The 24552-nt window shown below is 56.2% G+C and overlaps 2 protein-coding genes across 8 annotated transcripts; both read left to right on the top strand.

Moving 5' to 3' along the window:
• Positions 1-92: 92 nt before the first annotated feature.
• On the top strand, positions 93-6076 carry CAMKV (CaM kinase like vesicle associated). Of its 3 annotated transcripts, none has more exons than XM_085235854.1 (11): positions 93-260; positions 2644-2752; positions 3328-3459; positions 3576-3650; positions 3723-3861; positions 3946-4066; positions 4699-4774; positions 4847-4983; positions 5064-5142; positions 5218-5305; positions 5373-6075. In XM_085235854.1, exons 2-11 carry the CDS (start codon positions 2658-2660, stop codon positions 5616-5618), a joined length of 1188 nt encoding a protein of 395 aa, XP_085091980.1. In that variant the 5' UTR covers positions 93-260; positions 2644-2657; the 3' UTR covers positions 5619-6075. The 3 variants fall into 3 exon arrangements, with proteins under 3 accessions (XP_085091980.1, XP_085091981.1, XP_085091979.1); XM_085235855.1 differs by lacking the exon at positions 93-260 and adding an exon at positions 1184-2463; XM_085235853.1 differs by lacking the exon at positions 93-260 and having other exon boundaries at positions 2538-2752; positions 5373-6076.
• A 240-nt stretch (positions 6077-6316) lies between these two features.
• TRAIP (TRAF interacting protein) lies at positions 6317-24108 on the top strand. 5 transcript variants are annotated; one of them, XM_085235849.1, is made up of 17 exons: positions 6325-6521; positions 6660-6717; positions 7733-7816; positions 11532-11571; positions 14046-14173; positions 15950-16033; positions 16530-16624; positions 17219-17332; positions 18271-18358; positions 19670-19759; positions 19976-20064; positions 20821-20976; positions 21177-21225; positions 21746-21871; positions 22387-22437; positions 23180-23314; positions 23455-24108. In XM_085235849.1, the coding sequence occupies exons 1-16, from the start codon at positions 6424-6426 to the stop codon at positions 23309-23311; spliced, it is 1482 nt and encodes a 493-aa protein (XP_085091975.1). In that variant the 5' UTR covers positions 6325-6423; the 3' UTR covers positions 23312-23314; positions 23455-24108. The 5 variants fall into 5 exon arrangements, with proteins under 5 accessions (XP_085091978.1, XP_085091977.1, XP_085091975.1 ...); XM_085235848.1 differs by having other exon boundaries at positions 23180-24108; XM_085235851.1 differs by lacking the exon at positions 7733-7816 and having other exon boundaries at positions 6324-6521; positions 23180-24108.
• Positions 24109-24552: the final 444 nt, after the last annotated feature.

The following is a 24552-nucleotide window of genomic DNA, read 5'->3' as shown; positions in this document are numbered from 1 at the left end:
GAGGGGGCGGGGCGCAAAGTTTGGGGTGACGTCACGGGAGGGGGCGGGGGGACCCCACCGTTGGAGGGGCGGGGCCCGGCGGTCCCACCCCCCCCCCAATTGCCGCGCCGGGCGCGCGGGGCCGCGCCGCGACGGAGCGACGGCGGTGCTCGGCTCGGTTCGGCTCGGCTCCGCACCGCTCCGCACCGCCCGGCACCGCGCGGCTCCCCCCGAGCGGCGGCCCCGGGCCGCGCCCCCCGTTGCTGTCGGAGAGGCGAGAGGTGAGCGCGGCGGGACGGCCCCGGGGGGGATGCCGAACCGAGCCGGGCTGAGCCGTGCCGCCCCCAGGGCGCGGGGCTGCTGGGCCGGGCCGGGGGCGTCGCTGGGGTTCGCCACGTGTTGGCCCGGGGCTGCCCCTCCGTGTCCCTGCCTCGTCCCCCCCCCGCCGTGCCCGTGTGCGCCCCGACGGCTGCCCCGCGCCGCCCCCCGCTGCCGCCTTCCCCGACCCCGGCGGGCGCGGAGCTGCCGTCCCGTCCCAGCCCCGTTCCATCCCGTCCATCTCACTCATCCCACCGCATCCCGTGCCGCCTCGTCCCGTCCCGTCCCATCGCATCACACCACACCCCATCCCGCCCCCATCCCATCACTGCCCGACAAGATTTGCATCCCTCCCTGCCCGCTCCCCGCTGCGGCAGCCCCCAGCTCGCCCCTGGGCAGATGCTCCCCGGTTGGGGGGCACCGGGCTGTGGGGACCCTCCGGCCCCGGCTCGGTCCCAACCCCAGGAGCTCCCTTTGGGTGCAGCACTGCGGGCTCCCGTAGCCCCTCCGCTCTGCTGCCACCTGCACTGTAGACGTTTGGGTACGCTTCCCTCTGGTCCAGCGCTCCCGTGGGATGCGGGGTGCAGCGGGGACCTTCTGGCAGCACGGCCGGGGGCTGCAGGTGGGAACGGGGCTGCAGGTGATGCCGGCTGTGCTGTGGCCGGGGGTCCCCGAGCCGTGAGGCAGAGCCGGGCTCCGGGGTGCTGGGGGGATGCTGGTGAGGGCTGCACGGCTGCGTCATCCCGTCCGCACCCGGCCACCCACCTCCCGCTATTGTCTTACACCCGCTGTTGCTTCTGCTCCCAAATTAGCTGCTTCAGAAGGGGGGGGGGGGGGCAGCTGCGTGCGGTTGCAGCGCAGCACCCAGCCTCCCTACTGTGCCCAGCTCTCACCCGGGTGCGCTCACCTGCGGGACATCCCGAGGGTGCTGACCCCTGAGCCAGCCCGGGGCAGAGGATGGTGCTCAGCCCTGCAGGATGGTACCTGCTCAGCCAGCGGGAACTGCTGGGATGGACGCAGGTCAGCCGAGCGCTCACAGAGGCAGCAATCAGATCCCTATCTGTCATCCCATTGGGTCCCTGCATGGCTTATCCTGGCAGCACGCCGGCAGCTCTCATCCCAGCCCTCCCAGCCCTCGTCCCCTCGCCCAGGGGCAGTGGCATGGCACAGCCGGCGTCGTGTGGCACAGGGACACTCGGAGGAGCCAGGCAGGGCATGTTCCCTGTTGGGATGAGCCCAGGGAAGGCAGGGAAGCTTCAGCAGGTCTATAGCTTGGGGGTGAGTTCTCCTGCACCCACGGGTGCTTTGCTTCTCTTTTGGGAGTGGGCGCACTCTGTGCGGGATGGGGCTGGCCGCTCTCGTCTGGCACGGGCTGGTGCCTGGTGTTGCACAGTGAGGGGCTCTCATCCCGCAGGCAGGGCTGGATGGAAGCAGTGAGCACATGAAGGAGCATCCCCACACCCCTGCCTCGCTGTCCTCACACCCCCCCTCGGGGTCACCCACCCCAGAGATCATCCCGGTGCCCGCACATGGTGCCACAGGCAGGGCACCCATCCGGGGCCGGCGCGGTAGTGCCGGGGCTGCGCAGCACAGCAGGTCGGGTGCTGCCCGTCCCTGCCCCCGCCGCAGGATGTGCCGCTTTCTGCATCTTCAGCTCCCATCGCCATAGCAACAGGCTCAGAGCTTGGGTACCCGCTGCGCCGGCTCCTGCATCCCGCTCCGCCATCCTGCCACCGGGACTGGGGTGGCAGGTGCTGCCTGCACGGTGCGGTGTGGCACGGCATGGTTTGTCATCCTGGGAGCTGGGGGTGATGGGTGCCTCCGGCACCAGACCAGCATCTCGCTGGATGTCCCACTCAGGCTGAGCGGGGCCATGGAGCTCTTCTCTTTCTGAAGCATCAGAAAATAATATCCGTTAAAACTTCCTCCCAGAACAGGATGGGAAAAAGGAAAAAAAAATACTTTCTGGGAACAGGTTTTTTTTGCCGACAAGCTCCCAAGAAGGGTCTGGGGTTGGAGGGTTCCTGTCGGGAAGGCAGAGGGCTGTCACCGTCCCCAAAGGACAGGGTAACAGCACGCAGCTGGCAATGCTCAAGCTGAAGAAGTGTCACCACAGGGCAAAACGGTGCTGAGGAACAGGACCTGGTTCATTTGCCACACTGCCCGGTGAGCTGCTCCTGACTCTGCCTATGGAATAAATTTGTTACTCAGCTGCAAAGCAGGCTGGTGGGGCAGAGTGGCCAGAAGCCATGGGGATGGGCTGCACTCCGTCAGGTTTTACGCTGCTCAGGAGGGACGGGTGCAGGCAGCGGGGACAGGGCTCTCATGGCTCCTCTGCCTCTGCAGCACTGGGCCCTGCGATGCCGTTTGGCTGCGTGACACTGGGGGACAAGAAAGACTACAACCAACCGTCCGAGGTGACCGACAGATATGACCTGGGCCAGGTCATCAAAACGTGAGTGCGTCCCTGCCCGGCCCCAGGAGTGCCCACGGGGACCCCTACCCTGTACCAGTTGGGGAGCCCTGTGTCTTCAGGGCTGGGGTGCGTTCCCTGCAATGAGTGCTGATTCCAGGAGGGCTTTACCGTCTGCTCTGAGCACAGAATTGCTGCCGGTGCCGAGTTCGCCGCCGCTGCTGCTGCTCGCCGCAGCCTGGCGCCTGCGGTTAACCCTCCCTCCTCCCTCCCAAATATCTGCTGGGATTGCAGCAGTTCCTCAAAATCGCGGCTCCCCGGTGCACCTCCCGAAAGCAGGACCGTCTGCTCTGGCGGTGGTGGAGGAAGGGGCTCTGGGGAAGTTCTCTCACCTCCTGCCTTCCTGATGCGGCGTTACAGTAGTGTGGAGGCATGCTGCTGTGCAGCTCAGTATTGATGGTTCTGCAGCATCCATCCGGCCGTGAGCTCTGTGCAGGGACAGGGGCCGTCCTGCAGGATGCTCCGGGAGCCCATGTGGCCCTGTTGCGGGGAAGGGGCTTTTTCTTCACCCCCCCACTTTCCTCATGCTTTGCTTATCCCTTGCTGATTCCTTGCAGGGAGGAATTCTGCGAAATCTTCCGGGCAAAGGAGAAGACGTCGGGCAAGCTGTACACCTGCAAGAAGTTCCTGAAGCGGGACGGGCGCAAGGTGCGGAAGGCCGCCAAGAATGAGATCATCATCCTGAAAATGTGAGTGCCAAGGCCGGGGGGGGGGGCGGGTCGGTCCCCATGGGTTGGTCCCAGCAGGTCAGTGGGCAGCACCCATCCATCCACCCACTGCAACCACCGTCCCGTGGGTGCTGCAGGGTGAAGCACCCCAACATCCTGCAGTTGGTGGACGTCTACATCACACGCAAGGAGTACTTCATCTTCTTGGAGCTGTAAGCACGGCATGGGGCGGCGGGTGGGTGCTGTGCCGCGGGGCCACCGCAGCCTGCTCTCGGCACCGGCAGGGCCACGGGCCGGGAGGTTTTCGACTGGATCTTGGACCAGGGCTACTACTCGGAGAAGGACACCAGCAACGTCATCCGGCAGGTGCTGGAGGCCGTCGCATACCTGCACTCCCTCAAGATTGTTCACAGGAACCTCAAGGTGGGCGCTGAGGGTCTCTGGTGGGCACAGGCACCTATAGGTGCCTGTGCAGCCCCACCACGCTCATGTTCCCTGCACTGGCAGCTGGAGAACCTGGTGTACTACAACCGCCTGAAGAACTCCAAGATCGTCATCAGTGACTTCCACCTGGCCAAGCTGGAGAACGGTCTCATCAAGGAGCCCTGCGGCACCCCTGAGTACCTGGGTGAGGGCGAGCTGGGTGGGCACAGAGAGGGGGCAGGGGGCACAGACTGCCTGTCTCCAGGGTCAGTGTCACGGCAGGTCCCTGCCCTTCTAGTGGGTCCTCGCCGGTGATCCTTGGTGCTCCTGATGAGTTTCCATCACTCAGGGACCCATCCTGGGTGCTCCTTGGCAGTTCTCTCCCATTCCCATCACCCTGCAGCTGATGCTGGCTGCACCCTGGGGGTCCCTCCTGCTCCCCATCACCCCAGGGACCAATCCTGAGTGCTCCCATTGGGCCTCCGCTCTGCTGATGATTGCTCTCTGTGGGTTCCTGGGTGTCGCTGGTGGGTTATTTCCACTTCCCATCACACAGAGGAGCAATTGTGGATGCTCACAGTGGGTCCCTCCTGCTCTCCATCACCCCAGGCACCTATCCTGATTATTCCCAAAGGGTTCCTCCTGCTCCCCATCATCAGAAGTACCCATACTGGGTCCCTCCCACTGCTCATGAGTGACCTGTTGGGGCACGCCATGCATGGCCACCCTGGAGGAGCAGATCGGGTGCAGGGAGATGGGTTTCCCAGTGGGGGGACATGGTGTTGGAGACCTCAGAGCAGGACTGGTCCCTCCCTTCCACCATCCTGTGTTCTGTAGCTCCAGAGGTGGTGGGGCGGCAGCGGTACGGGCGGCCGGTGGACTGCTGGGCCATTGGTGTCATCATGTACATCCTGTGAGTGTGGGGTTGGGGACAGGGCTGGGGGGGCTCTGGGTTTGGGGGAGACACTGAGCACACACCCTGCAGCCTCTCGGGGAACCCCCCCTTCTATGAGGAGGCGGACGAGGACGACTACGAGAACCATGACAAGAACCTCTTCCGCAAAATCCTGGCCGGGGACTACGAGTTTGACCCACCCTACTGGGATGACATCTCGCAGGCGGGTGAGCCACAGTACTTGAGGAGGGGCAGGGGGCCACGGGGTCCCTGTGTGTCCCACCAGCGCTGACCATCCTGACCCCAGCCAAGGAGCTGGTGACACGGCTGATGGAGGTGGAGCAGGACCAGCGGATCACGGCGGAGGAGGCCATCTCCCACGAATGGTGAGGGGCTGCAGGAGCAGCGGGGGGTCTGGGGAGGGCGGTTGGGGCCGCTCACCACCCCCTTACTGCCCCCAGGATCTCTGGCAACGCTGCCTCCGACAAGAACATTAAGGACGGCGTCTGCGCTCAGATCGAGAAGAACTTCGCCAGGGCCAAGTGGAAGGTGGGTGGGCGCAGCCCCGTGCCTCAGTCTCCCCCCGGGGGGTCCTGATGCCCACTCGCCCCCGCAGAAAGCCGTGCGAGTGACCACGCTCATGAAGCGGCTGCGGGCGCCCGAGCAGACGGAGTCGGCCCCTGCAACCACCGCCGCTACCGCCACCACCGCCACCACCGCCACCGCCACCGCCGCCACGGATGCCGCGGCCCCCCCGGCCCCCGCCACGCCGCCCACCGCCAGCCCGGCCGCTGACACGTGTAACGGGGCCGGGGACGCCGCCGCCGCCCCCGCCGAGGCCCCCAGCGAGCCGAGCGGCTGAGCGGCAGCCCTGTACATAGCCCCGGCACGGCCCCCGCACCCCCCGCCTGCGCCCCACTTTTCTACGTGCCCCCAGCGGAGAGCGGGGCAGCGCCCTGCATGGAGCCCGTCCTCTCCCGGTCCCCGCCGCTCTCTCAGTCTGTCCCCCGCCGCCTCCCCCGTCCCCTCCCCCGGGGATGCTCAGAGATACCCGCGGGACACCCCCCCGGGGACGCGCGCTCACGGGCCGGGCCCGAGGCGGGACGGAGGGGGGGATCGGTCCCTCCATCGCCCGCCTCCGGCCCGCCGGCCCCCGGGGGAGGGGGGCGGAGCAGAGCGGGGGTCCCCGAAGCGCCGCGCCCAGCCGGCCCCCCGCCCCCGCTTCCTTCCCCCCCGCCCCGGGCCGCTGCATGCCGCGCCCCGCGGCCTCTATCTCTGGCAAATAAAGACCCGCCGAGGGCAAACTGAGAAAGCAGCAGCGCCGCCCGCCCGCCTCCGTGAGGGGTCGCCGCCCGGGAGGGCCGGGGTGGGCGAGGGCGGGGCGGGGTGGGCCGGGCCGGGCCGAGCCGAGGGCGGGCTGCCGTACGGGCCGCGCGGAGCCGGGCTCGGCTCGCCGTGCCCTCGGAGCGAGGCCGGGCTCGGCCGTCGGGGGAACTCGCGGCGCCCCGCGGAGGGGCGCGGCACGGCAGCCGGCGGGACCCGCCCCGCGGGGAGCGGGACGAGCGAGAGCTTCGTGACGTCACTTCCGGCCTGGATCGGAAGCGGCGGCCGGGCGGCCGGGTTTGAATCGCGCGGCGCCGCGCGGCCTCGGCGCTGCCGGTCCCGCCATGCCGATCCGCGCGCACTGCACCATTTGCTCCGACTTCTTCGACAACGCGCGCGACGTGGCCGCCGTGCCGTGCGGGCACACCTTCCATCGGGCATGGTGAGCGGCGGGCGGGCGAGGGGAGCCGCCTCTTCCGCAGGCCGCGGTGCCGAGCCCGGGGCGCGGCCTTCCCGCCCGGCTGCGGCCCGGCCCGCGGGCGGCGTCGGTCTGAGCGGCCGTTTCCCTCTCCCTCCGCAGCCTGTTCCAGTGGTTCGACACGGCGCCCAGCCGCACCTGCCCGCAGTGCAGGATCCAGGTAACGCCCTCCTGTCGGCGCCGCGTTTCTATGGCGCCGCGCGCTGTGGGAGCCTCCGGCCTGGAGCCCCGGGCCTGGGGGATGGAGGGGAGGGCGGATGGAGGCGAGCGTGCCCTGCTGGTATCTGCGCTGCGGCCTTCGCTGCTTGGTGTAACGATGGGGAGGGCGGGAAGGAAAGTCCAGGCCCTCAGAGCTGTGTTTCTGGGGAGGCTATCAGGCGGACAAACCGCTGCCGTGGTTCTTAGCATCCAGTCCTGGCTCTGCTGCCCTCGTTGAGGAGCGTGGATGTGCTGTGCTGGCAAGGGAGGAGCTGCACTCCTCTGGAGGCTGCTGCGTTATCGGCCTCGCAGGCCTTGGTACGTGCAGCTGAAGGAGGGTCTGGTGCAGACTTCCAGCCTGCTGTCGCTGGGACTTGCTCTGCAGTCGTGCTTTTTTTCTCTCAAGGTCTCGGCCCTTGTTCCTTCCCTGACTTGTTGATTCCCTCTGTTCTTCACTGCCGCTTACATCTCTGGGTTACCATGGAGTTATCGCGAAATAACATCTTATGTAGCAGTAACTATGCAATTAGCTGGTGTCATGACTGTATATAATACTTAAAACACAAAGCTGTAACTGCATGGGGGAGGTGTGGAGAGCTATCAAATTCAATTACAGCACCTTCTGCCTGCAGAAAGCAGCACGTACTTCTGTCTTTGGATTTGGCATCATGTTAGCTCAGCGTCAGCTGCTTGGGCCTTAGCTGCCAGAGAACAGACTGCGCTCGATTCAGAAGTGCCTGGATCTTTCTGCTGCAGCTCGGGAGCTTGGCTGGAGCTGTGCTCCCAAAACTGAGTGGGGGGCCTGCAGTTGTGCTGCTGAGCAGAAGCAGGATATTGCCAGGGATGGCGTTGCACGTGGACTCACATGCCTCCTGTGGCCTTGTGGCGAGGTGGCACCTTCTTCCCCTGCATGCATCTTCTGTATGTACTGTTTCTTCCTGTCTGTGCCAGTCAACCTCTGCCCTCTCTGTCTCTAGGTCAGCAAAAGACATATAATCAATAAGCTGTTCTTTGATGTTGCCCTGGAGGAGCAGACAGCACTGGATGCAGAGACCTTGCAGGTATTTGATGGGGTTCTTCTATCCTGTGGTGCTTTGAGCAACTTAGAAACATGTCTGGGGATGCTGGTTCTTTGCCACCTGATGCTGCTTGAGCTGCTGCTTGCTGTGCTATGCTCACATTTTAGACCCAAAGCGCTTCAGTGTCTCCTGCCTGTCCACGTTTTCTGTCATGATCCAGTCTAAGCTCTGCCATGAGGCGGTCTCCCATGTGGTGGTTTAGTCCAACCAAATCTCAGATAGTGACTCAAGAAGCCTCCTCTTCTGCTTTATTGTTCTTTCTTATTGTTCTTACTTAGCCTGGAAGCCTTCTGAAGCAGAATCAAGTGAGTATCCAACTGCTTCTTCTCCACTGGGTCTCAAAGCTCCTCTCAGTGGTTGAGTGGGAATGTGACTACAGAGCTTTTGCTAAAATGCACGTGAGGAAAAGTGCTGAATTCAGTGATCTGCCGCAGGTATCTGTGGCTTGACAGGTGGGTTTATTTGCAAGGGCTCATAAGGAAGTGGGGCAGCAGCGGTGACTTGGTTTCCCTAGAGACATTAGGAAGTGGACTGTCAGAAGCTGCACCCTCAGGAGCATGCAGTGCTGCTGTTGGGTCCCCACGGGGATTCCAGGCTGGAGTAGAAGAGCTGAGTGATGTTCTCCAAGTGCCAAACTCTGCTGTGGAGAGCTGTGTGTGAGGAGGGATTAATGCAGAGGGGCTGTTCTGCGCTCTACTCCGTTGCTTAATATGGATGATGCATGGCTCCTTATGTGGTGGAGTTATGTGTTCCAAAAAAAGTCATCAGTTGACCTTGGTATAATGGGATGCTTGTATCCTCTTGTGTTTAGAATCAGCATGTGCAGCAATTACCATAATTAGCATTGTCATGGCAACTGCTATATGTATATTGTATGTTTTTAAAATAAAGCAAGCCAGACTGTGATGTCAGTAGCACTGTCGTTCCCAAAGACCACTAATAAACTGGAGACCAAATATGCGTGCGGAGGAAATGAAAAAGCATCTCTGGGCACTGGAAGCTGTGCGCCTTAGATGCAAAGCAGTGGCTTGAAGGAGGTAAACACTGCCTTTAGGATGCATTCAGATCGGGTCTCATAAGTGTAAATAGATGAGTGACTCAGTGATGGGCTGTATGGTGAAAAATGCCCTAGAAAAGCTGGTTTTTTTCTTCCTCTTATCCACTCCCCAGGGTCCAAGATGGGCTCCTTCAGCTTTTCCCTCCACGCAGACTGTGCTAAAGCCTGGCTCTCTTCCTCTCATAAAAGACTGTAGACTTGCATGGCAGCTCCTACAAAGTTTATTTTGTTGCCATTAGAGCAGTGTCTAGACTTCTAGCACGCAGGTATTTTAATGAGGGAGCTGAGGTCACTGTATAAAAGGGAAGAACCAAATATTTTCTGCATAGAGGAGCACGGTTGGCTGCTAGGGGTGCTACTGCCCCATGGACAGCTCTGAGGGTTGCTCTCATCAGTCAGCTGTGTAATCAGCTGGAGCTATATCCGTGCAGCCTGCAGATGCCTTGAAATGAGAGCTTGGCCTCTTGCCATGACAAGGTTGGACTGGGGTGAGAGGGTGTGCTTCCGTGTGCTAGAAAGCTGAGGGTGAAGCTGTGTCATCCCAGAGAGACAAATCTGTTACGTACCCAGCTAGAGGTGCTTGGAAGAATTGCCTTGTGGCGTTTTGATGCAGAATTATCCAAATTATCTTCTGAGTAATCAGTCTTTGCTAATCCCCACTCTCACTTTTGCTCTGAAATATTTGGGGTTGAACGAGAGCTGAAGCTGCTCTGCTTCTGTCTGACTGGCAGACGTGGGTTTCAGCTCAGCTAACGCTCCGAAGGTAACCTGGTTCCCTGGAGTAGATGCAGACCACAGGTTGAGCGCTGCGGCATATCTCAGCCTTTTAGTGCTGAGCCTGTTTGGTTTTTGTTTTTTTTTTTCCTGTACTGCTTTTAAAGATGGTCCTCAGCGATCAGAACAGTCTCCGTGTTTCTGCTGTGAAAGTAGAAATGTTAGTTTGGGGGAGTGACACTGCCCCGGGGCTTGCTGGAGCCCAGCATCCTACTTGTTTGTGTCTAGGGAGCTGAGAGCCCATCTGATGAAGGACATTGGGGTACTTTGTTCAGCTTAGTAAAAGGGAGGCAGGAGGAAAGGGTTCCTGCCTATAAACCTGCCGGGGAGGGTAGAAACCTGGGAGGACAGCTGACTGCTTGTGGTTGCAATATCTTGTGGCAGCATTCCCTTGTAATCAGGCTGGCAGAGAGACAAAGGAGCTTGCATCTATCAGAGTGAAAACTGGGAGCAGCCTTTAGGAACAGTGGTGGAAGATGAGGGATTTCAGATTAAGTTGATGAATGAGGTAATGTTACATAGCTGCCTGCGGTAGCCCAGGATTTCTTTTGCTATCGTGCTAATTAGCACATCTTGTGAGCTCACTAATCGTTCCTGAATAGGACTCAGAGGAGGCTGCATCAGAATAGTTCCTGCAGCAGAGCTATTTCTACCTCAGCCCTCTGTTGTCCCCCTGGGGGCAAATCTAAGTCAGCTCTACTAGGCTTTACCCTCTGTCCCTTCTGCTTACCCGCTTTAGATCCCATGCTCTCCACCCTGCCTTTGCTGTCACTAGCAGAGCTTTGCTCTGGTCCTGTCAGCTCTGTGGTCACTGCTACTGCTATTCTCAGCTCAGATTTGCATGTAGCATTCCAGGCTGCACAGATTTGTGTGCTCGGCTTCAGTACTGTGTTGGCATTTTATTGTGGTTTTATTCCACTGCAGTTCCTGGCTGGCTTGTTATGTGCTTTCCTCTGCAGCTCTAACACAGCTTTTTAAGTCATCTTCTGTTGACTCTTTCCTGTATTTTTTTCTTTCCTCCCTCTATCTGTAATGTGGTGTGAGTTATAAATATGTATATAAATATATATATTGCCTATCTTTATGAACTCTATCCATCCTTTGGCTATTTTCCAGCGTTCGTAGGTTATATCACTTCATCCATAATTTAAACCACGGTTATTTGCTCCCTCTCTCCAATCCTTAATTAAGATGTTAGAAATGCCTGACCTCCTCCAGGCCTTTGGGGTGCCCAGGGGACATTACGTGCCCACTGCTTGGTATAGATGGGTTTACTGGCGATCTGTTTATGGCCATTTGGCTCTGCTGTTAGTTGATATCAGCATCTCACACTGCAGTGATTTAGTGTCCTCAGAGTGCTGGTGATGCCTTTTGATCTTAATGCTTTGCCACCTTTTCAGATGTTTGGATGTGCTTCTGTGTCTCCCACCTGCACGTGGCTCAAGTTCACGTCAGTTCAAAGTGGCTCTTGATCCAGATAGTCTGGCATCGTCCCTGTTTTATTGCCCTGTTTAGTTAAAACATTACAAAAATTCTTCCTGTCTGATTTCCTGAATTTCCCCGAGAGCCTTCCAAAATTATTCAGCTAAAACAAGATGACTGACAGTGTGAGAAACGCAAGGTTGACAAGGCTAAGACAAAACTGGGATCGTCTCTTCTCTCCCTGAAGAATGCCAGTTGGAGGTGCTCTTTGTGTTCCCTGCGATAATGCTTGTTTGTAGCTCGGTGCTTGCTGCTAATGCATGCTATTCTTAGCACATGGCTGGTGCAAATGTCCTGCCGAGAAACCTCTCGGGTCCTTTGAAGATATGGTGAAAGCTTCTCTGCAGGCTGTTTCCTAATCGGGTTTTCTGTGTTGCGTTTCAGAATGAACTGGACAAGGTGAAGGCTCAGCTCTCCATGAAAGGTGAGTTCCAGCTGCCAGCAGGCCCTGGGCTCTGCCTGCCTGAGCTGCTTCTCCAGGTCGGAGGACTGAGTGTGCAGAGCTTCCTCTCACTGAAGCTGAGGGCATGGTGCAGGCTGAGAGCTGTTTTGCTGGAGGAGCTTCTTCAGAGCTGTGTCTTTGAGGAGAGACTGCCCAAAGCTACGTAAAACCTGTACAACAGAGCCAGAGTTCACAAACCAGCTCAGCTCAGCTCTAACTGGGGTCTCCTTTGCCAATTTAGGCAAATATGTGATTTTTTTTCTTTTTTTTTTTTTTTTTCTCCTCTCCCTGACTAAGAGCTGTAAAAATCCAGCACAGCTCTGTCTGGAGTAAGCTTGCCAAAAACAAAACCTGTGGTTTGAGCACCGGGAAGCTCACAGCTGCATGTGCCAAAGGCTTGTTCCTTCTAACAGCTACAGTGGTGCCCGAGCTGCAGTGGGAAGGTGTTGGCTTTTGTTTGGCTGTTGCAGTGCCACATGTGTCACTTGAAGAGCAGATGGAGCTTGCTGTGTGCACTTCCATTTTTCCCATCTTTTAATTTTAGAGGATGTTTGAGGGAGGCAGGAAAAGCAAAAGCCCTGGAGACTTGTCGATGGTTTTCGAGCATCGTCTGTAGGCAGCCTGTCATCAGGACATGAGTCATGAGCAGTGAAAGGAAAATGTCAGTCTGAGTGACAGAAATCCAAAGTCACACTAGCAGAAAGGAAAAATCTTTAAAGAATGCCAGGGGCTCACCCACGCCCTGAGAGTCGTCTTTACTCTGCCTTGCCTGCACGAGACAGACTCAGTTAGCCAGTAGATTGAGGATTCGGTCCTTAGCCTGAGAGCAGGATTGCACAGCCTGCACATCTCTATTCTGAGGCTCGTTCTCTTGCCAGCTCGGTTGAGTTTAGTGACTTGGTAGAGAGCCAGATCTTCTGGGGAAAGTGGCTGGGATTATTGCTAGGATGTTATCCAAGAAAAACTGCTTGAAGGCCTGCTCATCTTCTCAGCTTCTGGTGAGTAGAGGTTGGATGTGACGTTCCCTGTCCCATCCTCTTTTCATATTGGAAAGAAGCAGTTCCCACCTCCTGCCTCCTTTGCTATGGGCACTCTGCTCTCTGGTGGTTCTTGTGTATAAATTCTCTTAAAGATGTGCTCTGCGCTCCGTGCTGTAGTGGAACTGTGTAATTGCCAGTCTCTGATCAGCTTGCAAATGGCTCCTGAGGTGCAGAGCTCTGTACAGACCCAGCAGGCGCAGTGGGAGGCACTTGGAACAAACTGAGAACTCATTCTTGCAGCATGGGGAGATTTGACTCCTGCCATCTGCCTCTGGGCAGCTGGGATCGGAGGAAGGAAAAGCCCGGGCCCCTCTGGTTGATGTGGAGTCCCTGCAAGTGCGAGGGGGGGCAGCTCCAGGCTGTACTCCCTCTGGTGAGGAAGGGTTATTCAGGCCAACAGAGAAAAAAGGCTTCACTAAGAAATGTGTTTCCTTCAACACCTCCCCAGCCACCTGTGTGTTTCTGCTGGGATATGTTCTTCCTGATCTTCAGTCCCATGTGGCTCCCTTACTGTTGTCCAGCAGTGCCACACTTCTGTGGGATGTGTTGGCACAAGTTGACGCTGGATTGCTTGGAAGGAGGAATGGCCCTTTTGGAGGGGTGCTGACTGCCTCCCTGCTGTTGTCAGACTGGAGCCGTAGGCAATTTTGACAAAGACAGAAGGAGCTCAAGAACTTCACCCTGCTCTCACCAGAGTTGCACTAAGGGCTTACTTCTTTTCTTCATTGCCCAGCAGCTGAACTGGCTGTTCCCTGCTTAGCTCTGACAGCTGCTGCTGATGGTTGTTCCTTTGTGAGCTGTTCTTCACTCGTCTCACCAAAACAAATGGAAATCTGGCACTGTTTTCACAGTCTTCTCCCTGGTAGTCAAAGGTGTGTGCCTTGTGCTGGGCTGCCTGCACAAGGAGGTGGGTGCATCATGCTGGTGGTGCTCTGGGGTAGGTGCAGTAGCGTGGTGACGCAGTGCTGTAGTCCCTGTGTGAGCAGGCTGGCTGTTTGCAGCCCCCAAAGAGCTGCCCCGCACCCCAGGCTCTGCATGGAGAGGATGAGCTCAGGGCTCAGCCCTCCAGCTCAGTGTGACTCCAGAGAGCAGTTCTGCACACGCCTGGCTTGGAGAGCATGCAGGAGTTAAGATACATCAGCTTAATGCTAGCTAGGACTGGCTGGAAAGCTATTAAAGGGAACATGTTATCTTTACTGAAGAAAATCTTGAAGCCTGCTGGCACTGGGAGAAGCAATTGCTTGCTACAAGCCCAGTTGCAGACAGCATTTAGGGAAATGGGTCTCTACAGGACTGGCCGACTCCTAGCAGCATGGAGACTGAGACTGCAATCAGCACCGGTTTGTTGTGCTACTGCTGTTGTATGTGGGGCTGCTGAGGTCTGCGTTTCTAGGCCATGATTTTTTTTCCTTCTAGAGAAAGAAAAGCGGGAATGCCAGGCCATCGTGGATGGGCTGCGGGACACCTTGGATGTGCGCAATGCCACCATCGAGTCACTCCAGAAGGTGCTGGGAGAGACAGAGATGCTGTGTTCCTCTCTCAAGGTACCTTTCCCATCCCTTGCTGGAGTCTGGCTCTACCCGTTGCACAATCAATGTTAATTTTGTTCAGGTTGTCTTCAGGCCGTGCTGATGTTGACACTACTCTGTGCTGGTGGGAGTTTGGGTAGGGTGCCTGGAGATGCCTGCCACTTCGGTCTCTGAGTAACAGGAAGGCTGTGGAGCTGGGTTTTCTTTTTGGGTTTATTAACCCAAAGTGAGCAGTGACGCCAGTCTGGAGGTACTGGCTGCGTGCCATGCTGAGGGTGATTCAGAGGCATAAAACCCAGGCCTGTGGCTGTGTGTAACAGCTATGCACTCAGGGCAGTGGTGGCCGGGGCTGGGAGGCCACCAGCCCAGCCTGGGGGCGTTAGCTGAGCTTTGCTGCTGCAGTGCTGATCATAAAGGTAGTGGTGTGAGGGGAGTGTGGGAACTGGCCCCCGTGCCCCATTGCAGAAGCACCGGCTCCCTGTGGTAGAATGTTCTTCTGAAATGGGTTTTGGCCAGACGGGATTCAAGGAAAATTAGTTTCTTGGTTTGATCAGAGGAGGAATCAAACTGAAATATATGGAGGGGGAGTTGCAAGCTTTAGCTGAATGGGATTTGATCCAGCTAACTCTCCTGTCTGTTCTGTTGCCAGGGCTTTCCTTCGATTAGGTTAGTAATGTGCAAAGTCCAGGGATCAAATATTCCTGTTGTGCTTCAGCATGCAGTGACTCAGTGCATAGTCATGCATTGTGCATAAACAGCAAGTGGAAGTGGGGTAAGAACAAGAGCCTCTTGGCTGGGATGTCTTGTGGTGAGCAGTGCAGCCTTGACTTGGTGCTGGGCTGCCTCTGCTGTGTGCTGAAAGCTCATTGTGAGCACAGGGAGTTCAGACTGTTCCTTAAATCTCTGCCTCTTGGGTAGAGCCTACGCTGCATCACATTCCTTGACCCGCCAGGCCATGCAGCCAGGGAGAGCTTGTAGGTGGGGCATGGAGCTGTCTTACTGTACGCCACATACAGGCTGGGCTCTTCCTGGAGGAACCACATGAAGGTGGCCTGACATGAGCTGTCACAGAGCAGGAGGTAGAAGTAAGGAGTCACCACCACACAGGCCTTGCTGTGGGAAAGCACAAGCTCTTTTTTGCCTGCCCGTCAGGTTAGATCCAATCTTCTTGGGTCTAAAGGCAGCCTGGCATTCCCAAGCTGTTCCTGGGATCTCAGATGTACCAGTGGCAGATAGCATTGATGCTTCCTACTTCAGAAAAGCAGCTGTGGCAGTGGAAGTTGGTGCCTGCTTCTCAACTCAAGATCTCTGTGCTTGACGTTCCTGCCTGGCATCTCAGGAGGAGACTGTGGTTATCTTGTCTGTTGCAAAAGCCTCTGAGTGTGCTGAAGTCCTGTTAATGAAAGTCGAGAAGGGCAGGAGTAAGGACCTGAGGGCATCTTTTCTGTGGCATGCAGTGTTTCCCAGCTGAATGCCAAGCAATGTCTTACACGCATCATTTAAAGATTAAAGCACTGAACTTCTGCAGTAAAAATAGAGGCTTAACTAGCTGTGAGGCAGGTCGAGCTCACAGGCAGCGGACAGGTCCCATCTTCTGCCAGCTGCTGCTGAACCTTCATGTAAATGGTCTGCTACTGGGCCTTGCTTTGACCTGGCCCAGGGGTCAGGAATGAGGAGACCTCTGGTCAGCAGCAGCCTAAGGTGGGCTCTGCAGTAGGAAGAGCAAGATGTGAGCCTGCAGCTCTGCAGAGTCCCGACACTGTCACAGCTGTTTGGCTTCTGTTTTCTTAGCTCAGCCGAGGTTTGCTGCTAATGCTGCCTGCTACTGGAGAGCCTGGAAAGGTGCTGGCTGTGAGAGACTCGTGGCCGCCCCAGGTGGGTGAGAGAAGCACCCAGCTAAGCATCTGGTTCAGTTGAGATCTACAAGAGATTCTTATTTCTGCTTTAAGCAGCTAAGAGCAAGGAAAATCGGAAGGCTAAAGCAAAGGGCTCAGCTATTTAGGGAGCAGAACGCACTAGCGAGGTTTGCCTGCTTTGAACTCCCTCACTTTTGAAAAACACCGTTGCTGTATTGCGCACGGAGTGCTGCCCAGCCCCACAAGTACACCCAGCAGAAAGGAGGATCCAAAGCAGTTCCAGCACCAGACTCCTCTTGTGATTAGCACTCAGACCCTGCTGTGCTAGCGAGGAGCAGAGCTAGGGGTTCAGCAGGGAAGGAGCTAAATTCTCCGTAATCCTGGGCTGCTGAGGTGGTGATAGCATTAAGAGCCAATGTATGCTCCCAGCTGCCCGCAGTGCGCATAAGCCAGGATGTTTTGCTAACAATCCCTGGAGCCTTCCTGACGGTCTGTGTGCGCTTGCTTCTCTGCAGAAACAGATGAAATTCCTGGAGCAGCAGCAGGAGGATAACAGAAGTTCAAAGGAGGAGGCCCGCCGCCTGCGAAACAAGCTGAGAGCCATGGAGCGGTGAGACCCTGGGCCTCGCAGGCTGGGCTGCGTGTCTCTCCCCTTCTCCGAGAGGAAGGGAGAGGCCCTGCTGTGCTTGCTGCACCTCCCAGCCCCACATGCTGGGACTGCTGGGCCTCCTTACCCCGTAAGGCTGGAAACTGCTGCATTAGCAGGCTTTGCCTGGCTGTGTCTCAGCCCAGCTTTCTTTCCAGGCAGCTGCTCTCCATGAACAGCAGCAGGACATGATACTCTGAGCATACTGTCCCTGTCTCCAAGCATAGCTATGTGCTGTTGCTATTACTGGAGAGGGTTTTGGGGCAAAGCACAAATCCCAGCCTGGAAATGAAGTCAGCAGCATGGGTTAGGGCCTTCAAGTTGGTGTGTCAGCTCCGAGTGTAGTGTGTGTGTGCAGCTGCCTCTTCTTTAGTCCATGTAGTGCTACTGTGTCCTAGCAAAGATACCACTTGTAGAGTGGCAGTTGCATCTCTTTGCCACCCCTACATCCAGGGGCTTAGTCTGTGTGGGCTCCCCAGGGGAAGCAGGGCGGCAGCCTTCTTCCCTGCTCTGTTCGTGACTCATGAGCTGAAGGTACATTTCCTTATTTTATTGCAGGATTGAATTGTTGCTTCAGAGCCAGCGCCCCGAAGTGGAGGAGATGATCAGAGAGATGGGAGTTGGGCAGGCAGCAGTGGAGCAGCTTGCAGTCTATTGCGTCTCACTGAAGAAGTGAGTGCTTCAGGCTCGGCATGGGCTGCTCATGCTGTCCTGGGCTTGTGGGAAGAGAACCTGTTGCTGAGTCCCAGCAGACAAACAGACGCTGCGGGGCTCTTGTCCCTATTTGGGCCTCCTTTAGGTTTTGGCTGACAGATCCTGGGGACCTAGATTGGAGCCTGTCACACTGAAGCGTTCCTGTTGTCGCTGCAGTGACATGCGTGTCACCATGGGAACTGTCTCCAGAGTTGTCAGTGCACCTATGCAGTGATGATTATTCCCTCAGTTCTCTTTTCACGCCTGGGGGGAAATGGGAAGATGAGGAGCTCTGGGCTGCACCCTCTGCTGCATTGCACAGTGCAGCTGTGGCCTGAAGTGCTCTGAGCACGCCACTCTCTGGCATGCGGGATCTGCAGCGCTGCCATCCCCTACCTGGAAATGCTTCTGGTCCTGCTGAGCAAAACCACAGCTTCTCTGGGTCCGTTCTGATGGCAGCTGAATAATCGCAGCTTTGACACAAAGCTGTAATGAGGCAAGTGTCCCTGTGGTGTAATTGGGAGCAATGTGCATGGCCAATAGTATGAAGCCTCTGTAAAGTCATTTAAAGCAGAGTTCTCTATTTGCTGCAAGTACAGAGGCTGCTCTGTTTTTTGTCTCTCTTCCACTGGCAACTGTAATATTTCTGAATCCAGTTTCCATTTTGTTGGTGAATCCGGTGCATGCCCTGCTCCTAGGCATGGCATCCTTTGCAAATGTTTTTCCCTGCCATGTGTGGTGATGTTTGTTACGCTGTTAGTTTGTTTTGGCACACTCAGCTCAGTTCCCTGAAGGGTTTTTTATATGTCCTGGGTTTTCTTTGGTGGTTCTGCAGTTGCAGATCTTCAAATTGAGGGCCTCTAATAAGTTCTAGCTCAATCCTCTTTAAAAGCAGTGTTCTTCTGCTCTCTTTTCAGGGAATATGAGAACTTGAAGGAGGCTCAGAAGATCTCTAGTGAGATGACAGAGAAGCAGAAGAAGGAGCTATTCTCTGTCAACAGTAAGGTAAAAGGAGAGCATGAGAGACGTAAAGGTGATATCTGGTCCGTAGATCCTTCTCAGCAACTGTGCTCCCAGCCCTGTGCAGTGACCCCTTCCCACAGGGAGCTCTCCTTGAGCGGTACAGCTGGCATGGAAGTGTCAGGCTGGGGTCTCTGGGTCAGAGTATGATGCTGTGTGTAGCTCATGGGATGTTATTAGCACTGTGGACTCTGAGGATGTCATTGGGGTAGCACGTGCAGAGCCAGCCTGGGCTGGAACACAGCAGCACGCAGGTGCTTGCTGCCTTTGGCCTGCCAGGCTGAGCGTGAGCTTGTTCAGCCACCAGCCCCTTCTGCTGCAGAGTCAGGGTCCTGGGAAGAAATGAGGTGTGAGCCAGCACCAGCTGAGCATGACTTAGCCCTGTCTTGGCACAGAGCTGCAGATATGCCCCTGCTGCTGTGCTGCCCCTGCTCTAGCCTGGCTGGGCCCTGTTGGCCCAGGCTGGGAGTTACTGTTTCGGTAGCAAGTTGCCATGATAAATGTCTGTGTAGCCTTGCTCTCCAAGGCACAGGTGTTCCCTGGGGTGTGCCAGAGTCCAGGCTCACAAAGTGAGAGACTGTGGGTAGATTTGGCCTATTTTTGTTACCTAGCCATAGCTGTTATGGTCCCCTCAAACAGAGGAGGAGGTTCTTGGAATACCAAGCTGCTGCTAAGTGAGTTAACTCCCTACAAGAAGTTGCTGCTGGAGCTGACCTGTTTTTGGCCGAGTCTGTACCAAACTACAATCACTAACTTGGGTCAGGAGGATGCGAGTCAGCGTGCTCCAGGTTTGGCTGACAGAGAGCTGACTGTGCTGCCTCTCTGCGGGCTGGCCCAGGCACCTGACCCCGCTTCAAGCCCTTGTTGTGGTGCCAGACCACCTCTCAACCTCCGGCTCCTGTTGAATCAGGCTTGTCAGTGTGCCAGCACTGCTGATGCACAGCCAGCGTCCGGCCTGTGGTTTGTAATGCTGTGATGCGGTGCGTGCTAAGTCCTGCAGGATTCAGAATGGAGCCACCAAGTGTTAGAGCGTGGAAAAGCTGTTACCGGCGGGCAGAGATGCTGTGGGAAGACTTAAGCTGGGCAAGCAGCCCTGGAGATCCCTCTGCAGGCAGCTTGAGGAAATGAGCAGCAATCGGATTGCTCTGATTTGGAGAGATTGCCACGGGAAAATTGAGCCCAGAAATGGGAAAATAGTGTGTGCCATGGAGCACGTTGTTCCCATGGGGATTCACAGTCTCCCTTACCCGTGTGTAGTAATCAGCACTCTGCTCTTTGGTGTTATTTATTCTGCAGCTGCAGAAAACAGTTTCAGAGTTGGAGAAGACAAAGGAGGAGTTAAAGAGCACCCAGAAGGATCTGAAGAATGCAGACAAGGAGATCTTGGTGAGAATATCAGTCATCAGTCTGCAGTAACTGGCAGCTGGCCACAACCTTCAGCAGCAATGCCAGGAGCTATGCTGGGTTTCGCTTGGATCTACCCTTACGCTTTCATCTGCTCCACCTCTAAGCTCTGGCCAATGCTCATTAATGGGAGAGGGGTGAAGGACCTGCTGCTAAATCTTTTCTTGTCTCACTGTCTGCCTTTCCTCCTCCCTCTAGAGTCTGAAGAAGAAGATAGACATACTGCAGGACACTCTGAAAGTGCCATCTGTAACTAGAGAGACGCTCAGCCGGCTAGTCTTTGAGAGGTCAGTGCGGTGCATCCTCGGATACAGGCCAAATATGGTGAATAGCATGTCCAGAGCAAGAGTCAGCAGTTTAAGTACTGACTGGGAAGGCAGGAGCATGCTGGTCTGGAAGGCATTGCCACAGCACAGTCATTTTTCTTCTTGTATTTTTTGTTTTCTTGCTGCTGACAAGATAATGTTTGGGTTACCTGAAAAAGTGCATTTTTTGGTGGGTTTCCATCAGGTTGGTATGGAAGAAAAAACTAAGTTTGGACAAACTTTTTCCACTCTGCCCTGCCAGGGAAATATCTCTAAAGCTTCTCTTCTGGTTGCCTCAGAGTTGACCTTCCAGCAGGCATGCCCTGGTATACAGGGGCTGGAGATCTTTGCCGAGCAATGGAGTTCAGAATGATTAAGGCTTGGTCTGGCATCCTTTATATTTTAGTGAGCCTCTTTCCGGCGACCAGTGCTATGAGGCCAGTACAGCAAACTGGGTTGTGTATGCTGAGCAGAAGTGTGCTGCGCTGTTTACCTGGGCTTGGACTGCTGCTGCTGCTGTGAGCAGTGGTGTTTAAGGTTGAACAATGGTTTGAGACATTGACTATGGACTGTGGGGTTTGGGTTGTTCTTTCCGGAACTTGTAAGCAGAATGGGGTTCAGATCTTAATCCTACTTCTTTCGTGCTAACTAAATGATGTAGCTTGTAGCTCCCTCTCCTTCTCTTCTATCTGATGGGTGGCAGCCTCTTGATGGCTGATGCTTTGCATGGCCTTGCAGCCCAACTCCTGTTGAACTGCAGCACCCGAGGCTCCACCGTCCAGCTCACAGTGATGAGATCAACCTAGATGAGACTTTTGATGTGGACACCCCTGAAAATCAGCCCTGCAGATCTCCATTCAGTGCTGCAAAAAAGCAGAAGCTGGATAAAAAGCAGTGAGTTTGTCCTCTTCTTTCTACTTCTAAAGGAGATGAAAGTCTCTCTGCTTTGGAAGTTGCTGTGTGAGATCAGATAGCTCTCCAGCTGCTTGATGTCGCACTGCAAGTTTTGTCGTCATTTGCTTTGCCTTGTCTGTCCTTGCCAGCTCCAGTCAAACAATGAATCTCTGCTGACTTGCTCCTTGTGCTTCTTACAGGCCTCCCGTGGTAAATCTGGCAAAGAAAGCTCTGAAGGAAACAGTGGAGGTAAAAGAACTGATCTTGTTTGTTGTATCACCTCTTCAATTCTGCTATTAATAAGCTTGAGATAAAGGCCCCATTTTCCTGTGCAGGAGATGCTCTAACTGCAAGTTGGCCTATCTGCTGCACCACAGCACATGTTTCAAAATGCTTTGCTTGACTGTCTCCTAGAAACGCTATTGCTGCCTCAGAGGCCTCCTGGAATCGGGCAGGAGAGGGCGGGGGGGGGCACATGCTGCTTGCAGATTATCCTGCATCAGATGTGCTTGGCAAACACACAGTGTGGGGTCTGCCTGCAAGGGCTGTGGGTCAGCTAAGGGAGCTGTCCCCCTAGGCATGCCGGATGCAACGTCCTGCCTCCCAGGCATGGCTCCAAATGAGCACCAGAGGGAGGTTTGGAGGTACTGTTCTTTGACCTGATGTGGTACAGGCCTGCCTGTTACCTTAAGGAAGTGCCTGTATACAGACTAAATTCAGCAGATGATGCTGCTGCTTAAAGAGCTTTTCTCGTTATTCTGTGGGACAGAATTGGGGAGATGATCTGGAGGATGAGACTCTTAAAGGATTCCTGCCAGCATTCATCAGAAACTCGGTTTTCTCCAAGAAGCCTGTGTCGGGTAGCTTGCTGGGTCCCCACAGAAACATGGGCAAGGTGAGTAGTGCTGTTGGTGAGCTTGTCTGGCACCGCACGCTTCTGTCCTGAGGTTACCCTACAGGAGGAAGCCAATGAGGCTTTTACCTTGCCACATTCAGTGTGGGGAGAGTAAATCTCGGAGTTGATCTGGCTGCCTCCCAGTCCTGCGGAGCTCCGGAGATGACAGATGGTCATTCCCTACCTGGCAGCAGATTAAATGGCCTTCTGTATCCAGTTCCACTGCCTTGGAGTGTTGGGCATTTTCCTTGTATGTGTCAGTCCCACTGACAAAAATCCTAAGCTTTGCTGCAGCCTTGAAGGCTCAGCTTACTTCAGAAAGATGCTCAAACTTCACTTATACACTTGGACCTGCCTTTTTCTGAAGGTGAGGGCTTAGCACAAGGACTCAGTGTTTCCAGGTGCTTGTAACCTATCCCTGGAGCACGTGGCCTGTGAGGCTCTCTGCTGACCAAGACAAGGAGAAGTAGCCAAGGCTCTGTGCTGCTCCATTCACATTTGTTTGTCTCTCCTAGGTGAGGATGGGATACGATGGCTTGGGAGGCAGAACCAAGTTCATACAGCCTGTATCCTTTCCTGCAGCTTGTGTGGCAGTAGTAATGCTGTGGGGCACCTCCTCTGTTCCTCCTGTCTCAGCCAGCTTCGTAGCCTGGGGCAGAGCTTCCCAAACTGGGGCTGGGACCTTCAGGGAATCACCATCATATTGCTCTACATCTGATTCTGAACAAGCCTGAGTTCAGCAGAGACAGCAAAGGCATCAAAGACCTGAGCTTACTAAGAACATTAATATTTATTTCGTCTCTGAAGATTTGTATGATGCCATCACAGACAAGGAGAACTCCTTACTCTAAGATCTCTGCCCCTCGAGCATCACTATGCCCTGGGAGGCTGCAGGTTTTGCCTACTGTCACTTCGTCTGCACAGTGTCCCAGCTCTGATATGCAGGGGAGATCTTGAAGCTCTGTTGGCTTTGTGCACTAGGGCATAGCATGGAAGTGGAAAGTGTGGGATAGGAGTGTGCCTGAGATTTGCTTCTGTGGTTAGGGGCAGAGCCCAGCCTGACCTTCAGGGAGCTTTTCTTAGAGTAGTTTTCTTGGAAGGAGCCTGCAGAGATGGAGTCTAACAGCCCATCTCTTTAAGACAAAGCAAAAGTGAAAGCATATTATTAAGGGTGTTACCAAAATGCCTCAGGGTGTAAGTATATGGTTAGGTCCCAGGTTTGTGGCTCAGGTTGCTCTGGAGAGGTTCCTGTGCTGCTTGTCCCCAGAGCCTTGATGTGTGTGCTTCCCTTGACGGCCCTACTTTCAGACAAGCCCTACAGAGCTCCGTCCCATACCGGTGAAGAGCAAGAGGAACGTCTCCAGGCCAGCAGCAGCTGCTGCCCCTGAACGTGCCTGCAGCAGCAACAGCCGGGCCAGCCTGGACGCTTTCCTGCAGTGAAGGGTTTGTGCCCCTGGGAGCAGCAGGGCTGTGCGCTTGCACAGAGCCTGGCCCTGCAGCGAGCCAGCAGGAGCCCAACCATCTGCCTAGTGCCCGGACAGCTTCATGCCTCATTTCAGCCCCCCTCTCTCATTTCCACGCAGAAATTTAAATGGGGATTTCTCATCTGCCAGCCTGCTCAAAGCTCTGTAGTTGCTGCTGTTGGTCTCTGGATGTGGAGCTGCACTTCTGGGACACAGCCACGAGCTGCAGGCAGAGATCTTGTCCAGCTGCAGCCTGGGGGGCAGCAGCTGGGAGCACGAGTGGGAAGAAGGGACCTGGTGCAGTGCTGTAAGTAGTGCAGAGATCTTGCTGTGCCCAGGGTGATGCTGCAGCACAGCTGTACCTGCTGCTGGGCCGGTCCCCGTCCCTCTGCCGAGGCTGCAGCACCTGTGCCAAGCTGGGTGTCCTGCTTTGCCTTGGGTTGGGATGTGGAGCCTGGGCTGGGACAGAGGGGGGTGGTGGTGGTGGTGAACCCCTGCCCTGCTCAGGAAGAAGTGCCCCCTGCTGCTGACCTCTCTCTTTCTGGCCTGTGTTCTATAATTTCTTCTGTGTGAATTTCTATTTTTTTTAATATGAATGTAGGCATTTTTGTTGTTCTTTCAAAGCCAGCCTAAGGCACAGTGCTGCTGTGTGCTGGGGCCGGCGCTCCCCTCGCCCTCCTGTTGAGGCCCCGGGGGGTGGTTCCCATCCCCACCTGCTGCAGGCTTGGGTCCGGGCTGGCTGCAAACTTGAGGGAATAAACGAATTACTCTGCATTGGTACTGAGCGGCCTCCCCTGCCTTCCTCCCTGCGGCCGCCTCTGTGGCTGCAGCTCCTGAGCTCTGCTGCTGGGAGCCGTGCTCTGTGCGGAGGGGGCACTGAGAGCCACTGCCCAGCTCGCCTCTAACGAGGAGGCTGGAGAGGATGAGGGGCGGTGGGGTCAGCGGCCCGTGATGTCGTGGGGGGGGGGGGGGGGGGAGAGGTGCGGCTGAACGCTGTGACATCACCGTGCGGCGGGATGCGGCTGCCGGCCGTGACGTCACGCGGGGGGGCGGCGCTGATTGGCGGGCCGAGCGCCGCTTCCCGCAGCCGCGCGTGACTCCGAGGGGCGGAGCCGCGCGCCAGTCCGCGCCGCGTGACATCCCGCGGCTATCCGTGACGTCACGGCGGCGCCGTGCGCTCATTGGCTGTCGACTGTAACCTCATGCGGCGCCGGGCGC

The sequence above is a fragment of the Meleagris gallopavo genome, chromosome 14 (genome assembly GCF_905368555.1).
Source record: "Meleagris gallopavo chromosome 14, MGAL_WU_HG_1.1, whole genome shotgun sequence".
NCBI classification, from domain to species: domain Eukaryota; kingdom Metazoa; phylum Chordata; class Aves; order Galliformes; family Phasianidae; genus Meleagris; species Meleagris gallopavo.
This window is presented reverse-complemented; position numbering and strand designations above follow the sequence as displayed.